At 49.5% G+C, this 17,306-nt stretch overlaps 6 protein-coding genes across 6 annotated transcripts; 2 read left to right on the forward strand and 4 right to left on the reverse strand.

Moving 5' to 3' along the window:
* Window positions 1–124: 124 nt before the first annotated feature.
* PGRI_088980 (uncharacterized protein) lies at window positions 125–1,763 on the reverse strand (the record flags this gene model as incomplete). Its single annotated transcript, XM_040796611.1, has 2 exons — window positions 125–209; window positions 259–1,763. 2 exons carry the CDS (start codon window positions 1,761–1,763, stop codon window positions 125–127), a joined length of 1,590 nt encoding a protein of 529 aa, XP_040650041.1.
* Window positions 1,764–2,976: 1,213 nt separating this feature from the next.
* On the forward strand, window positions 2,977–3,801 carry PGRI_088990 (thioesterase domain-containing protein; the record flags this gene model as incomplete). The annotated part of the gene is made up of 2 exons (XM_040796612.1): window positions 2,977–3,253; window positions 3,308–3,801. The coding sequence occupies 2 exons, from the start codon at window positions 2,977–2,979 to the stop codon at window positions 3,799–3,801; spliced, it is 771 nt and encodes a 256-aa protein (XP_040650042.1).
* A 3,932-nt stretch (window positions 3,802–7,733) lies between these two features.
* PGRI_089000 (uncharacterized protein) lies at window positions 7,734–8,461 on the reverse strand (the record flags this gene model as incomplete). The annotated part of the gene is made up of 3 exons (XM_040796613.1): window positions 7,734–7,948; window positions 8,061–8,155; window positions 8,199–8,461. 3 exons carry the CDS (start codon window positions 8,459–8,461, stop codon window positions 7,734–7,736), a joined length of 573 nt encoding a protein of 190 aa, XP_040650043.1.
* A 2,384-nt stretch (window positions 8,462–10,845) lies between these two features.
* Window positions 10,846–11,748, forward strand: PGRI_089010 (uncharacterized protein; the record flags this gene model as incomplete). Its single annotated transcript, XM_040796614.1, has 3 exons — window positions 10,846–11,085; window positions 11,150–11,386; window positions 11,452–11,748. The coding sequence occupies 3 exons, from the start codon at window positions 10,846–10,848 to the stop codon at window positions 11,746–11,748; spliced, it is 774 nt and encodes a 257-aa protein (XP_040650044.1).
* A 482-nt stretch (window positions 11,749–12,230) lies between these two features.
* Window positions 12,231–14,735, reverse strand: PGRI_089020 (Zinc finger, C2H2; the record flags this gene model as incomplete). Its single annotated transcript, XM_040796615.1, has 8 exons — window positions 12,231–12,463; window positions 12,628–12,696; window positions 12,894–13,379; window positions 13,433–13,439; window positions 13,512–13,916; window positions 13,968–14,279; window positions 14,327–14,537; window positions 14,596–14,735. The coding sequence occupies 8 exons, from the start codon at window positions 14,733–14,735 to the stop codon at window positions 12,231–12,233; spliced, it is 1,863 nt and encodes a 620-aa protein (XP_040650045.1).
* Window positions 14,736–15,850: 1,115 nt separating this feature from the next.
* On the reverse strand, window positions 15,851–17,119 carry PGRI_089030 (Monooxygenase, FAD-binding; the record flags this gene model as incomplete). The annotated part of the gene is made up of 1 exon (XM_040796616.1): window positions 15,851–17,119. The coding sequence occupies one exon, from the start codon at window positions 17,117–17,119 to the stop codon at window positions 15,851–15,853; it is 1,269 nt and encodes a 422-aa protein (XP_040650046.1).
* Window positions 17,120–17,306: the final 187 nt, after the last annotated feature.

Raw genomic sequence — 17,306 nt, forward strand, 5'->3', positions numbered from 1 at the left:
AGTACCGGAGGAGGCACGTCAGGCCCGAGGAAGACCAGTTTGAGACCCTCAACGGCCGCCAATATTGCGTTAATCCGGGAAGCAGGCACGTTCACGTCGAGCGGCAGATATGCTAGATTGGCCTTCAAGATACCGAGGAAGGCTGTAATCGTCTGGCAGCATCGCGGCGACAAGACGGCAACGAGCGACTCTGCGGGAAGGCGCCGCTGCTGTAGCCAGGCAGCAAGCTCGTCGGATTGACGGTCCAGCTCCGCGTACGTTAACTGCGATGAGGAGTCTTTAACTGCGATTGCATCTGGGAACGCGGCCACCTGCTCGCGGAAGATGTCGACCACACTCGACTCCCGGGGATACTCAGTTCTGTCGATCTGGAGATGTCCCTTGGTGCGAAGCTCCCCCAATCCGTCGGTCAGCTGCATGGTGGCAATCGGCGTGTGAGGGTCCTCAAGCCCCCGGCGTAGGGTCTCATGGAAGACGGCAAGGAGGCCATGAATAGACTCAGCGTCAAATAGCTGCGTCGAAAAAAGAAGGGTACCGCTGAGGCTGTCTGACCTTTTGACGAAATGAAATTCTACATCGAATCTGGTCGTTGCCACCCGCGGGACGAGCTTATCCTTGAGTCCTTCTAATTGTATCCGACCGATGTCCATTTGAGAGTGGACAACAAGCATTATCTGCACCAGCGGGTTTCTTGATGTATCCCTCGAACCTGGGAGGAGGGCTGACACTATACGCTCGAAGGGGACATCCTGATTTGCGATGGCGGCAAGCTTAGTCATATGCACTTGTTGGACTAACCCCTCAAACGTGTCGTCTTCAACGGTAATACGCATGCACTGAGTATTAACAAAGAACCCGACAAGGTTCTTCAGTTCTGGTCGATTGCGGTTGGCAATTGGTGTCCCAATGCATGCGTCCTCCGCCCCTGTGAGCCGATAGTGAGTGGCACGGAACGCGGCAAGCAGCACCACAAAGGTGGTGACCTTGTGGGTCTTGCAGAATGCACGAAGGCTCTCGTACAACTCAACATCGATTGTGAAGGGCACAGCACTCGCCTCGCCGGACAGCACCTCCGGTCGGGTCCGGTCAGTGAAGAGCTCGGCAGGCGAGCTGCCCTCGAGCTGCTTCATCCAGTACTCCAGCTGCTTCTGCTGCTCGGCCAGCTGATCCTCCTGTTTCTGCCACACAGCAAAGTCGCGGTACTGGATCGGAAGTGGGTTCACTCGCAACAGAGGGTCTTCGCCTCTTAGCGCAGCCGCGTAGAACTGGCCCAGCTCCTTCCGCAGGACGTCGATGGACCATCCATCTGAGATGATGTGGTGCAGTACAAACGATAGGATGTGGTCATCCTGTCCCAGCCGTAGCAGACACACCCTCACCCCCGCCTCAGATGCTAAATTGAAAGGTGTCTCCTGCTCCCGCTGTAAAGGCTGGACGTAGCTGCCATCCTTCTCGGCTGCCACATCTATGATTCTGAGACCCTCAAAGAAGCGCGTGTGCACGATTTGCACGCCTACACCATCCGTTTCCTCGAAGGTTGTTCGGAGGGTCTCATGTCGCTGCTCCAGTGCACGCAGCGCAGCATCGAGCGCATCGAGTTTCAGCGGCCCAAGCAATCTTGCCGCAAATGGCATTACATACCACGAAGATCCCCGGACCAATTGTTCCATGAACCAGAGGCGGCCTTGGGCATATGACAAGCCCACAGGTCCACGATGCTCCCTCTTCGGAATTGGACCCTGAGCAACCTCGCCATTTTTCATAGTGCTATACATCTAACACCGAGATATAGCTATTTGTGAGTTGATGCTTGTCTACTTACTATTTCACAGAAGCTTGTTCCTTCTTGTCACAAGAAAGTTGCAGTTTTTCAGAAGAAAGTTGCAGTTTGTCAGAAGCTGCTGTAAATTACCACGAGAGTTCTACCTATTAGCAACGTCCCATCATCCCAAACCTCCTCCCCTGCATGCTGACATCGGACACCCAATCCTGATTGCCTGATCCCGTGGAGCAGTACCTTTTAGACCAATCGTATACCATGTAACCCTAGTCAAAAAAGGTCGGCCCTAACCCGGTTAGTGTTGACCCGCGTTAGCGTTGGCGGCTAGCTCGGACGTAACAATCAATATGCTAGACCAATCTTCTTGCTACAATAGGTATGGTGCGAGAGCAGAACGGCAAAAGTGTGGATCACTTCAGCTTATCATGGTCAATTGTCCAGCTGGCTTAGTCAATACATCGCCACAAATAACATGGATGTCAATATAGATGATACATGCTGCGAAAGCAAGGAAGATAGGTTTCAGTACAATGATATTTCATACCCTATCTTCTATGCTCAACTCTTATGATCCCTCTTGAATCTATATATACGTATCCATGCAACATTGTTACATCGGGTCAGCCCATTAGGGTGCTAGATTCAACTAACTCGGCCGGCCAACATCATCTTCTTGGGTGGAGCACGGAGATAGCACATAACCGGCCCTTTCTCCGTTCCACGTTCCACTGCACACGCAGGTTCTACTGCCGCGGACCTACTAGTCTATTACAAGTGACTGGGATATGATACAAAGTACGCCGCCTGCCAATCAGAAACCGACGGTGCCCAACAAGGCCGGGGGTTCCTCGGCGCTTCATTTTCTCACCTGTCTGAGAGCCGAAGCCAGCCATTCGCCTTGTCGTTATACCCTGACTATATTCCACTAGTAAGGGGCTTCTTTGTATAGAAGTAGCATATATTTACTGTTTTAGTATGTCAATTGACCTGCTGGTTCCATTCCTACCCCTCAGTTATCTCTGCTACTCGCTACTGATCGCTAACTGTATTATCTCTCCGCATCCAGCAGTGCGGCACAAGGTGCATAGCACAGCATACTGCTCCGTGGATCCACGCTGGCTAACGCTGCCTCTAATCCCCTCCGTTGCTAGGCTCCCAGCCTGCATTGCTGAGTTTCCCCAAGAGCGCCACCCTCAATGTCGCACCAATCTGAATATGTGGAGGTCGAGATTGAAGAAATCCAGTCAAGTTCACATCGCAGTGCAAACGCAGCACCTCTAATACTCTTCCATGACGGTGGGGGGACCGTCTTTAGTTATTACCTTTTGGGTGACCTGAACAGAGATGTGTACGGAATTGCAGACCCATATTTTGCGACTATCAATAGCTGGACTGGCGGAATACGACAGATGGCAGAGGCATACGCATCAAGCATTTGGGCTGAGTTTACACAGAGACCGGTCTTATTAGGAGGTATAAGCGAAAAGTGCGAATATATCAATCAATAAGACAACTGACATCATTTAGGCTGGTCTCTGGGGGGAATCCTCTGCATAGAAGTTGCACGCGCGATGCGGGCGAAATTCGATGCCTCAGTCGTAGGCCTGATCCTGCTCGACACGCCCTATCCTGGGGACTGGAAAGCTCTCCGGTCATCCACCGCGGTAGTATCCTCGGATTTACCCGCGAAGGTATCTCCGGTGATCAGGAAGCATATAATGAGGCGATACGAGGAGGCAGAGCGGCTGGTCGAAAATTGGGAGATACCCACAGAGCTCGCTGTTATCAGAGGGACCGAAGGCAGGCCTCTTGTCAATATGCCACCTGCTCTACTTGTCCGGGCGTCAGATCGAGTACCAGTCACAGACGATGCAACCTTTGCTGTGGTTGACGTCCACCGGCATGATAGAATGTTGGGGTGGGAGTGTTGCCGACACGAATGGATCCGGGAGGTTGTGGATATTAATGCCAACCACTACAATATTTTTGATGACAGCAACAAGGTTAGTGATCCGATGTGAAGCGCAATGTATGGTTCCAAGACAATTGTTGCAGTTCTGATTCACGGATCATAGGTTTCCTGCGTATCAGAAGCCATGCGGTCATGGTGCAACTCCGTTGATCGTGTCTCCATAGCTGCCATTGATTCTAACCACACACCATACACCAAATAATATACAGCCCTGTATAGTGCGTAGTGTATTGTTTATCCGCTGTATGGCTATGTTTCTCTTGCGTTACCCTAACTACCTACCTCTTAACTACCTTCTTTCCCCCCTGTCCTTATCCATACTTCTCCCAGGGCTGAGACTTACTCGTCGAAAATAAGTAACGTGTGACTGTAACCAGATTCTGTTCGTGGCAGCACTGCCCGCTGGATTTCATAGTTACTATGCTCCCCGAAATCCACAATATTGGCCATATATTTCAACGTTGGGTCATGCTTGGTACGCATTTTGCTCGTGACAATGCGAGGTTGGGTTGGAGTGACGAAGTGAGGTTGTAGTGACAAAGCGAGGCTGGAGAGATTTGCCGAAGTTCTGATACGCGGATAAGCAACGCGTGACCCACGGTGATTCTCCACACTTCTCTTTCAAAGATGGATACAAACAGCCCCACAGATTACAAGTCGCTTTTTCTACAGGAAAAAGAGCGGAGGAGGCAAGCGGAAGAGGGAGCGAGACAGGAAAAAGAGCGCAACCGAAATACAACTCTGGTGGAGTTCCTCCGCTTTTGCCACAATGTATTATCACGACCGTTACGAGTTTGCACACCTTCCGACTCGACCACAGGAGAAATTCCCATTCCCAAAGGGAAGCACTGCCCGACACGACTAGAGCGATGGGTTGACTGTGCAGCCCAGCAGCAAGACATTTACAACTCCGTACGTCACTACCTCCAGCCAGACGAAAATGCGCCACGCCTTTTTCCGCCGCGGATTGTGCTGGACGGACTTGGTGAACACTTCGAAGGGGCCGATGGGTGCTGAATACGACCTGCAGACCTATGAGCGACTTGCGGTGGAAGACCATACCCGTTATATTTTCTTAGAACTGTGCAAAATCCCCGCCGCCCGGGAAGAGTTCGGGCTTTATTTTCGGTTTTTTATCTCGGGGAAGCGCTAGCGAATGAGTCATGTGTTTGTGATAGAGCAACATTAGCTCGTGGCGCAATCTTTGCGATGAACCAGGATAAATGCAGAAGGCTTGAATGGGAATCTATTCGGGCTGATTAGAGCTGTCATGCGCTGGTCCCAAAATTCGCCCCAGACAAGTTCCAGAGGGATTCATTTCCAATGTAGGTGGATGTATGAAGTGTGGTACATAGTGTAGTGGTGGAACCCGTGAAAGTAGCCTGAGGTATCGGACATGCCTCGGGAAGCTTGCATGCAGTCTTTTCTTAGAAACCGGCCCGCAGATGCGGACCGGGCTATTTAAGGGCCGAGGTCTCGTTCGTTATCGCAATTAAGCAGACAAATCACTCCACCAACTAAGAACGGCCATGCACCACCATCCAAAAGATCAAGAAAGAGCTCTCAATCTGTCAATCCTTATTTTGTCTGGACCTGGTGAGTTTCCCCGTGTTGAGTCAAATTAAGCAGCAGGCATCATCCTACCATCCTCAATATGACTACAGTTTTCCACCAAATTTATCTTTCATGATATAGCTTTAATACTAGTGCGATAGTCACCTACACATAAGAGTGGTTGGCTGTGCTGTCTCCATTGATATCGAGCTGTTTGCTATGCCAGACTGCCATAGTGTCATGGGTAGACTGCGACATCGCCCGTCCACGGTGGGCCTTGGGCTATTTGGATTTTCGAGTGCCCGTCCATAACGCCCAAGGCCCACGGGCATGCCCACGGCGGGCATGCCCACGATGCCCACCATTATATAAAGTTGTCTTAAGTATATATAAAAATTAGATATATAGTAAATTATAGTATATATATTTATATTAAAAATCCGGAATTATGATTGTAAATATATAAAAAATATAAATTTAGTTGAAATATTTTGAAATCTGTCAATAAAAATCACGTGTTGCGCTAATTTTGCTTACTAAAAAGGCCCACGGGCGCCCACGGTGTCCATGGACAATGGGCCCTAAGGGTAGGGCCCGTCCATGGGCGTATTGATAGTGCCCATCGCCCGCTTACATAAGGCCCGTGGGCACTGCCCACCCGCCCGTCCATGGGCGATGTCGCAGTCTAGTCATGGGTTCGTTGTCATAATATAGCAAATGAGAAGCGATGCTTCCGTCTGATGGGGTGATCTGATCTGCCAATTGGATTGTGGAGAATGCCTAGGGAGTGGGTCTCCTAGCTGGGTTCTTTGTTTGCTATGGAAGACTCTATCTTTAGCAAACAAGAGAACTGCGAGCAAGGATGTATTAGGAGAACAAATAGAACTTGAGTGGTTCCCCTGAGTCCCTAGGCCTTACTGATTTCCCTAAATTTCTTATTTCCGGAGCCTTTCTCTCAGATCTAAACCTCTATCCGGAAAGCGCATGCCACTCATCTAATCCCGTAATGCCGAAGAAAAGTACTCTGCCCGAGCTCTTGCCTAGAGAAAAGGGGTCGAGTATACAGTATCTAGAAACAGACTCGTCGATAAAACATTAGAATACAAAACTAGTTGCAGGACAAGCCACATCTAACATCGAGGAAAAGGAAGCATTGCAGTTCAAAACTGGGTCAATGTTATTTAATTATTAACGAATTACATATCATTTCACTCACAGAAAGTTCATCCATTTTACAACCCGGTTGACCTTCATAAATAATTGTAGGACCAGAAATCACCCCCATTCAATGAAGGGCAGCTGAGTCCCTCATTCTGCGCAATATAAGCTCAAGGTAGGTCACCTTTCGAGTCCACAGACGAAGAGCTTGGACGATAGTCACTACTTTGACGTCCACGTTTACTTTCTCTTTTCCTCTCGATAGATCCCTCGTCTTCTGAGCTTAGTTGTTCAGGGGGAGTTTGAGGTCGACGCCGCTTTAAAGCGCCTGGTCGTATTCGATTGATTGAGCCTTGCTGTTGCGTCTGTGCTTGCTGTCGTGCTTCAGCGCTTAAGAGAAAATCACAAAGCTGCTTCGATGTAATGAGAATCTCACGGTCAAGGCCTACATGCCCTCGTGCGAGTTCCTCCGTTGCGAAGTCCTTAAGCGATAGTCGTAGCACTGTTCCTTCGGTTGGAAGTCCCGAGTCTGTCTGAAAGGGCTGTTTAATAATTAGTACCAAGTATTAGATGTCTTACCCGGAACGGACCGTACCTGTGCTTCTATAACTGCGTTCGCCCGAAACTCCTCCATACCATCTACTATTGCATATTCCGGTCGCCATACGGTAATTGTCGCTCTATTAGAGCCTTCGTAATCGATATCCAAGGCAACCACCGCGTTCACACTCCCATCAGTATTTAAAATATACTCATCCGCCAGGTGGGAGATACGCCTGCTCTTTTGCGAATAGCATACCTCCACGATTACACCGGGGTAAAGCGCCTGACGATGACCATGAAATACGACTGTTACGAGATAAAAACCAAACGCTCCATGAAGAACTCGGTCGAGAGCAAGAGAAACGTCAAAGGTTAGAGGAGGAAGTTTGCCGGGAGAGGGAGGAGTGCCGAAAGCTGGAGGAGGAAGTTTGCCGGGAGAGGGAGGAGCGCCAAAAGGTGGAGGGGGAACTTTTCCGAGAAAGAAACAGGCTTGTTTTGGAATGCAGGATCTGCTGGATGCAGCCAGATCACTGGGTGACTCTTTTGTGTGGGCACTTGTTTTGCATATCATGCCTAGGAGATCTTGAGACACCGGTGGTGTGTCCTATCTGTAGAGCACCTCTCACAGGATATATGAGATGCTACCCATTTGCAGGGTAACTCACGTGTATTAAGCTACAAGTCCAATCCAAGAACGCACGATTTTAACACTAAAGCATACCCTAATCAAGAAGTTAGCTCGGCACCTAGCCGGGCGTCGACAACGTCATCAGCTATAACCAGGAGCAAAGGACTAATCAGGTCAGTGCTCGGGGTAAGCTCAGGCACAGCACCGAAACGGGCAAGGGACGACACATACATCGTCACCGACCAGGAGGCGATTCTACCAGATCCACCATCGTCATCGGCGCCAGCGGCGTCAGCAAGTGAGTACCAACCATCTATACTCTCACAAATCAGCGGAAACAAGCGCGCGCCAACCGGCAAGCAAAAGGCTGGCAAGCAGGACACTATCTTCAAAACCAGTATACCAAGATAAAACACAGTGCGTACGCCAGGCCCCCGGAGCAAGAACAAGCGCACACTCGACGATCAAGTCAGGTTCACCAACAAGACAGATCTCCAGGAAAAGAGGACTCGCCAATTCACTAGGAAACACACCGAGACGCCAGCTATCAATGAATAACACACCCCTCGCCACCATCCAATACAACACGCACCGGTCGAGAGACGTCGTTATGGCGGACTTCCTGGCAAAGCCGGGGGTCGTCCAGGCAGACGTTATTGCGGTGCAAGAACCGTAGGAGAACCCATACAACGACACGACATACCACCCATTGAAACAGACACATGAACTGCTCTTCCCGTCTAGCGCAGAAACTGGCGGAGGGAGAGCAAGAGTATGTATATACATCTCCAAGCGAGTAGGCACCAGCTGGACGCACTATGCGCATAGTGAGTTTTGCCAGGAAGTGAGATTCCAGACCGGCCTCGGCGAGATCTGCTTCTTCAACATATATAACGAATGTGGTACCACCGGCACAGTAGACCTTCCCAACGACTTATTATGCAACAATCAACGACAACGCAGCCGGAAGCATCTAATGATTGCCGGTGATTTCAATATCCACCACCCTGCCTAGGGAGGCATCGAGGCCACCCAAGATACAGGCTCTGACAGGTTTATTGAGCTCTGTGACAAAGCAGATCTGGACCTATAGCTAGTACCTGGCACGATCACAAGGGACCAGAACGGGGAGCAGACCACGATTGATCTGTTCTTCGGTACGCCGAATCTCACTAAGAGACTAGTAGTGTGCGAGCTGGCCCTAGATTGTCATGCAGATTCAGATCACCTGCCGATCCGTATACTGATCGACATAGACACACATGCAAAGCCGGCGGGGGCGCAGAGACGAAGGCTTTGGAAGGCCATAGACACTAAGGAATTCGACATGTTTGTGGCTGACAATCTCCCATGCCTGACCCCGCCACAAGTAACAACACCCCGACAAATCGACGACGCAGTTAACCACCTGATCGACATCGTACAACGAGGGGTCCACAAATCGACACCATAGGCCAGGCCAAGCCCCCTCGCCAATCCATCGTGGACCAAGGAGTGCGGGGAAGCTGTCAAGCACTCTCGCCGCATATTTCGTCAGTATCTCGCGACACACGGTGAGGAGGACTGGCAGGTATACAAACTGGCGGGGAACCAGAAGGGAAGGGTAATCAAGGCTGCTCTCCGACAAGGCTTTAGGAGTTTCATCAAGGAGACAGTTGACCAAGGCCCTCAGGGACTGTAGAGAGTGGCTAAATGGGCCAGGAATAGAGGCCAGCAACAAGGTAGTACGATACCAGTACTAAAGGCCGCCGGAGGGGGGTCTGCAGAAAGCGACACGGAGAAAGTTAACCTCCTCTGTGAAGTATTCTTTCCGCAGCCACCAGCTGCCGACCTCTCCGACATACAACAAGGTACCAACCGGAGAGCAGGTACAGATATCCGTAAGATCGAACCCAAGCTCAGTGTAACTTGCAATACGCGGAGAAGGCGTGCTTATCGTGAATCAGAATGAGCTGCGCTCTACTCCTTGGGGGAAATTCGTCAAGTTGAACTATTCAGACTTATTCTCAACGAACTTCTCCCAGCCGCCGATTTGCTTTATCGCGTAAGCCAGACGCTGGAGTAGATCGGAGTGCTTGAACTGTCGCGTATACAGCCCAAGGTACCCGCTTAGCGCCTTTGAGTGCACGAAACATATCTTTTCGGCCGAAAGGATGCCTAGGGTATGCGGTACCTTTCTTAGTAGAATCAGCTTCGCCTGGTCTGTGGGACTTGGTAGGGGTACGCTGAACTGGCGTATCAATGACTCCAGTAGTCCACAAATGCACCTCCTTTGGGACTCGGCTCGCGCCTACTTTGGCGTCGGGGTAGCAAGCAACTCCCCGGAGCTCGAGGCTTTTCCCTAGGACACGGACCCCTGCGTATCGTCGTCCTCACTTCTCTGCAACACCGTGTTTCGTATCTCCCGGTTATCCCCTCCAAGCTCAAGTTCAGCGGGAGCGATATCTGTGGATGGCAGACCTTGGCCTTCCACCAAGAAACCGTGAGGGTCCAGCTTCAGGCTATGCCTCTTAAAGCTTGTATGGGACATATACTCAGTATGTATCAGCCTGACTGCATTCCCAAGATCACCTTGTATCAAGTGCTTTGTCCTGCGGTGCCCCCTTCCCGGTCTCCTAAGCCTCTGGAATAACTCATGATTCACAGCTCTTCGATAGGTTGCTTGACTTTCTGAAAGGTAGGCTCCGAATCCTTCAGGGACTGGGTGTAGATATTCTCTATCGTAGATAGGCCGTAGTACTGTCCTGGCCGTCTGGGCGGGGACTGGGACTGGGACTGGCCATCTCTGGATCGCAAGGGCGATAGCTAGTTCAAGGTGGCAACTTAGGCAAATTGAGTAGTATATGAGAGTCGATAGGAGGAGCAGGCGCTTTGAATAAATCCTCCTTTTCTTGCAGCCAGCCTCGCCTCTAGTTTTCTTCGGCCGAAAAGAACCCTCCCTCTAAGGGTAAAAGGAAACTGCCTTTCATCCACTTTTCCTCGTTCTTCTTAAATTTGACGCCACTTCTCAGCGTGTTCTTTCATCGCTCTTTCATCGCCTTTCTCGCGAGTAACGCCGCACTACTACACGTTCTTTCATCCAGCCGTTTCTCTCGTCTCCGCTACTTAGCTTCTTTCAACCTCAAGCCTTCGAACTCTTTCCTTTTCCGGTTTCGTTCACCCTTCGTTGACGCCACATCCTCCCATCCTCTTCATTTATCCTCAGTCACCATGTCTGAGCGCCAGCGCACCCCCCGCACCCCCTTCCGCCAGCACGTTCGTGCACAACTCTCCACCTCGGCTCCGCAGTTCCTCTTTTGTCTCACTTGTGTCCAGCTCAATGTCATCGGCTGGATGCAAGCAGGGACCGAATATGGTTTCGGGCCTCGCTTTGAGTTTCGCTGCGTCCAGGACTCCGGTAACTCGAATGACTGCCAGAACTGTGCCCAGGAGGATCAGACTTGTGAGCAGGTAGTGTAACCCTATTCAATTCCCCTATCCCGACTCTCTTGCTAAACCCTAGTCTCCTATCTAGGTTCCCGCTGGAATTGAGGGCCACCGTTATGAGTTGCTCTCCTTAATCGCGTGGGTGAACTTGATGTGGGGATCTTATGACCCCACAAGACCATATTTCGACGGCTTTGAGCGTAACTGGATCTTGCCTGGCCACGCACTGGCCCAGCTTGGGGCTAAGATTGCCAACCTTTGCCAGTCCTTCCGTCTCCTGGCCCAGAATCACATTGAAGAGCATGGAATCCACAGCACTTGCTCGGTATGTCCTATTTTCAGTTTTTTTTTTTAGGCTTCTCTCGCTAACCTTTCGCTTCTTGATACTAGCGGGCTCGTCGTGCCGTCTACCGGAACTGGCTTCTCAGTCGCCAACCTATCCCCTGCGCTATCGAGCTTGACGGCAGCCCTGAAAGATTTGCAGACTTCTCCTCCTCGAAGCACAAGTCTGCTGACACGGAAGATCATGTCCACTACTGGTATGGTGCGATTCGCAGCTTCCGCCAGAGTGTAACCGGCATAATCGAGGATGGTGTTCGGGGCACTATCCACCAGGATGATTATGCTGCCTTGCTTCGCCGTTTCCCAAGCCAGATACTCCCCGCGTTCCCCCGTGGTTTTCAGTAGGCATGGATGGATGGATGGATGGTCTTAGGGAGAGCGAGATAGAGTGGTAGTGTGTCCCTAGCTAGGAACAGATCAGAACAATATGAATCGTGCAGTCCTTCTGTGATCTATCTTCCTGACGCGTCTCCCTACTACACTATCTATCTTACCGATTGACTACTCATTTATAGTCGGTAGACATTTTGCTAGGGAGGAAATATCGGTCCGGAGGAACCGTCGTCTATTGAAAAGCAGGCGAAGGAGTTGGAAAATGGTCAAAGGGGTTTACTTTAATATGAGAAGAGCAATTTAAAATAACATACATATAATGAAAATGAGAGGAGGAGGCGGAGAGAGTATATGGTGAGGGATAAGCTAGCGCTTAATGTGGCGCTAGATTGGTGGGAATAAACCAGCCCTATCATATAAAATATTTATTGCTAAGTCAAAAGAATATTCAAATAGGTAGGTTGAAACGTGAAGAAAAGTTATGTGTAACAAAATTAGTCTGCCCACTTTCGTTTCTTGGGCGATTGCCGCCTAGGGCGCCAACAATGCGTGTCAACGAGATGATAGGTAAGCTCCTCTAGGCTTTCAAAGTGCGTGGTACACGCTGGATGCTTGCAGTCGAAATCAAGCTTGAGTTCTTTCAAATGATCTTCAATATGGGAGTGCCACTTTGGTGGTGAGAGGACGAATTGTAACATTCTCTTTGCCGGTTTCTTTCCCTTGGCACCTAGACAAAACGGACATAGCCCTGGCTTTATGGGTGCGTTCCGAAATACCATCGGATCACAACGGAGCAGATTGCCTGGATTATCAAGATGCTCCTGGCAATGAGTCCCCCACTCCGATTCATTGGTAAACCATAGGTCGCATTCGAAGCATATTTCTGCAAACCCGTGCGTGGTTCTGTAATGCCTTGAGTAGCAACGGTAGAGATGTAACCATTTTCGGTGATCCTTGAATCTATTTTGAGTCAGTAATAGGAACATCGTATATTCCCATTGCTAGCGTGACATACTCTTTCATAGACCTTCCACAGACACAAGCCTGGCCTAGGGGGCTGAGGCTATCGAGGTATGTAATGGTATTTTTCTCGCTGCAAAGAGACTCCAATGCCTGTAGGATTCTTCTTCCATCTAAACTGCGGAGGCTGAGCTTACAAGGCAATTTCTGAGCCAAGAAGTCTCTATGGGGCATTACCTTCCTCCTATAATGGAACATGGTCTCTGTGTAAATACTTCCATGTTGCTTCCCTGATTGCGCCTGGACCTTTCGGAGCTCTTCATTATAAAGGCTCCGCTTTTCACTATACGCCCGTTTTTGCTTCAGTCGAATTTCGTGTTTTTCTTCTGGTAAGGCGTTTAAGAGTAGCGAGCTCAACTTTGCCATAGTTTGGTCAAGTGCGTGAATATCTTCTCGGGCAAGAAACTCAAACTCGGCTTTGGCAGGAAGGAGCTGTGATAAAGCGGAATTGCGGTAAAGACCCATTCCCCGCCGGTTCTGGATATGCTCTTGTCGGCTAGCAATTCCGAGGTAGTTTGCTGGTCCATCAACCTCACTAAGAGGATGTGCGTACGACTTTCCGTATGTGTTCCGGTTGGTTTGCCCAGCGAACTTCATTCTTGCAGATTCGGAATACTTCTTATCTATTTAACATCATCAGCTAACCTGCGAGTCTATATATCAAATGAATCCATACCTGCTTCCTGTAAAGCCCATCTTCGACACGCCCGAACAGTAATGTTCAGTGTATAGCCACTTCTGTGGCCTAGACTTACCAAGGCCTTGCCAAAGGAATCTGCCCCCCTGGCATTACCTTTAGAGCTTTCCACGTGGTGCTCAAGATATTGCCGGAAAACCGGTAGATTTCTCATCTCTTCCCGGACACAGATCACCTCAAGGATCTTATCCTCGGAGTGACCGACTTTCTCATATAAGTCGACAGCATCTAGGATCTCTCTCACTGAACCGTAATCTCTGAAAGCTTTATCTGCGACGGCCATCGGCAAAAAGAATGTCAAAAAGTTTAGAAATATAGGCATATCCTCGGCATATACTTCGTAGAATGCATGCTTTGGGATCTCCCATTTTGTCTTTCGCCAATAGCCTTTCACAAATTCACGCTCGTAGGTAAGTACAAGCATTATCATACCATCCACAGTCTCGATAGTGAGCTCAAAATGCTAATATTGTCAGCTTTAAGCATTAGCTTCCTTTTCCTTATATAAACATACCTTATAACAGGCAGCCATCACGCGGGCTTCTAAGTCAGCGTCGTCGCTCTCCTCCCCGATCTCCCGTGCTCCGTGTCTCCGAGCGGTTGATTCATGAACCTCCCCTGTGCGCGCAGAGGTAAAGCAATATAGGAGCATCGCGGCACTTAGCTGAACTCTGGCCCGGTCGGCAGGGTCCCCACGATACTCATGGTGGTCTCGACACCATAATTGAGTCATCAATATAGTCAAATCATTTGGGGACACACCGCCATCTTTGTTCATTTGCTCGGTTGAGAGAGGGATCTTGATCTTTAATTCTCCCACGATATACTATCCAGTATTAGTACTGACTCATGTAAAATACAGCGATAACAAACCTCATTGATTGTTGTCCTTGTGGCTGGTGGGAATTCAAATTTTCTTTTTCTCTTCATACCAGTGGCGAATTTCCTAAAGAATCCTTGAATCGTTTCGACTGTAGGCCGTTCTTGGATCCGACCGTTCATTCCTCTTGCAACCCACTCGAGGAAAGCCCTGCAAGTTCTAATATCCGGCGGGATTATAGCCTGTGGATGTAGTGTGACAAAACTAGTGATAGAGATACGTTTTAGCGACTTGCTTCTCTGCTCCTACAGTAAAGACTTACTTATCGAAAATAAGTAACGTGTCACTATAACCGGATTCCGTTCGTGGGAGCACTGTCCGCTGGATTTCATTGTTGCTATGCTCCCCGAAATCCACCACATTGGCCATATATTTCAAAGTTGGGTTATGCTTGGTACGCATCTTGCAGGTGAAAAAGAGGGGTTGGAGTGACGAAGCGAGGCTGGGGAGAAGGTGAAAATGGAGGGGGAAGGAAGGGTACTTGTAGCTTTTTGGTCATGATGAGAAATGTACCTTTTGCTGCGCGGGCTGAATATTCAGGTGAAAAATATTCAGGTGGGTGAATATCTGCCCTGAGTGCCCTGAATAGAGCGGCGAGCCGCCCACGCCCGAACCGTGGGCGCTAGGTGACCACAGTCATACACATGCTGTTGTATGTTTTTTGTTATTTATTCCGCTAGGAAATCTAGTACTTCTTGCCAGACTTATAGAACACAAGATGAACCTTGCCATGGAATTGATCTAGTTCCCGCCTTGGCTAATAAGCAGTAAAAATGGTTAGAAGAGCCACAGCGGCCTGTGAGCGAAAACAGCGTGATGTGATGTATTCTTGACATATTTTGAACGTATTACGCATCGTCACTGCGTGATTGTGGCGCTAGGTGACCGGTGATAAAGCCCAATGGAAGCGTGTAATAGTGTCTCGCAAGTTGCAACATCAGCTATGCAGCGATGTGCGAATTAGTAACTAGGGAAGTGCGCTTGGAAAAAGTCCGCTAGAAGATCAGTCCTACCACCAAGAAAAGAACCATCATTTTAGTAGACGCAGTTAGGGCAGCTCTTTCCCCTAAATTCCGTTCTCTTTTAATCCCAAAACTAATTACAATGGCATTGGCACTGATGTATAGAAGCGCCAAGGCAGTCTCATGTAAGTTACAACATCATTTCTCGCAGTAAGGTATGATGACCCTCGCAAACTAAGATAATACGATGAGTAAGGCCGAGTACCCTCATTTACCTGTCTAAGCACCTCTAGTCACAGGCGAAGCAATGTCCACACCTGCTTAGATGAAGTGATGAGATGTTGTAGGTTTTAGATAAGACGAAAAGTGGTATAAACATATTTGGGTTGGTATCAGCCACAAAGCTTGATGGGGAAGGAGAAGAGATCAAGATAATTAATTGATTCGGGGAAAAGAAGGGGACAGAGGAAGAGAAGCTATCAGCTGGCAGTCCTGACAAATGTGGTCACATGAGGTGATCACAACAAAGCTGAATATCGGCGGTAAATGCAATGCTCATTCCTCTAATTCCAGCTCTGGATATTGTGGGAGCTCCCAGGTTTCCTTCTCATCCTTCGTCAGCGCCTTGACTAGGCTATCTATCCTAAGCTTCGACAGAATTGCCAGAGCAAAGTAAGATATATTTAACCCTAGCTTGGAACGAAAGATAGCGAGATTCATGGGAGGAAGTTGCTGGGCCTTTTCCACGTAAGGTTGTAGGACCCTTTCATAAGATTCTAGCGTTGCGCTGACGTTGTCTCCATGTCTCGCGAGTTCGCCGGCAAGCACGTATGCTCCGACTAGTGATGCTGTAGTTCCAAGCCCAGTCAAAACACTCGGGCAGTATCCGGCATCGCCCACCAGAACAACTCGGCCTTTGGCCAATGTGTCCACTTTGACCTGAGCAATCGAGGTTGTGTAGAAGTCCTCAGCAGTCCGCATCTCGGCAAGTACTCGTTTGCTTTCCCATCCGAAATCCTTGAATAACGTTTCCCATAGGTCTTTCTGTTTCTCAACAGGCTGTCCAACCATCTCCTTTAACTCCTCGGTAGTGGATACCGTGAGCATGGCTTGTGTAAAGTCCTTGTGCGCGCAGCGAAGGGACAGCACTTTGGGCCCTGGTAGAAGACAGTTTTTGAATAAGGTACTGTCGGACTCTTCCTCTGATTTTGGCATATGGAAGTATGCGACCGAGTAGCCCGTATATTTGAGCGTGGAATCGGAGTCCTTCGTGGGCTCCCATAGCATTCGTCGCGTCAGGGAGCTCTGGCCATCCGCACCGACAACAAGATCGTAATCGTCTGAAGAGCCGTCTGAGAATACGACGTTGACTTTGGAATCAAGCTGCGTAAACTCAATCGCATGCTTTCCGAAAAGGTACCGCAGCCTCTGCGACTCTTCTGCTGAGGCTTTTGCAGCGATCGCTTTGCTCCCTTCATATAACACCGCTACCAGGTCCGCCCTCATGATCTCATATTCACTCGTCACACCTTTGTACCCTTTCCCAGTCTCGTTGACGCTGAATCTCGCCCACTCTCTGCCTTGCGTGTCAACAAAAGTGAAAGCTGTCTCGTGTATGCTCCTTGCTCGGACCGCATCGATCAGTCCCAGCTTCTTCATCAGTGGGGCACCATGTGACTTCAAATCAAGCTGTGTTCCACCGGTACGGAAATTGGATGCTCTCTCGACTATAGTGATGTCGTGACCTTGTTTGGACCGCAGGAGGAAGTTGGCGAGGGCTGTACCGGCGATGCCAGCACCGTTGATAAGAATTTTCAGAGGCATTGCGGAAGAGCAATCAGCAGGGGCGTTGAATTAGACAAATAATTTCTTCTCATCAATCGCCAAACGCCTTGTGGTGCTCTTTATACGTTCGCCAACGGACGTATGCCGCGGAGCTAGCGACGGACGTAAGCCTAAGCGGTCTTAAAGCGGCTGTAAGCAGAGCGGGTTTAACAAACCCACATAGTAA

Source organism: Penicillium griseofulvum, assembly GCF_001561935.1.
Source record: "Penicillium griseofulvum strain PG3 chromosome Unknown contig_12, whole genome shotgun sequence".
Lineage (NCBI taxonomy): Eukaryota > Fungi > Ascomycota > Eurotiomycetes > Eurotiales > Aspergillaceae > Penicillium > Penicillium griseofulvum.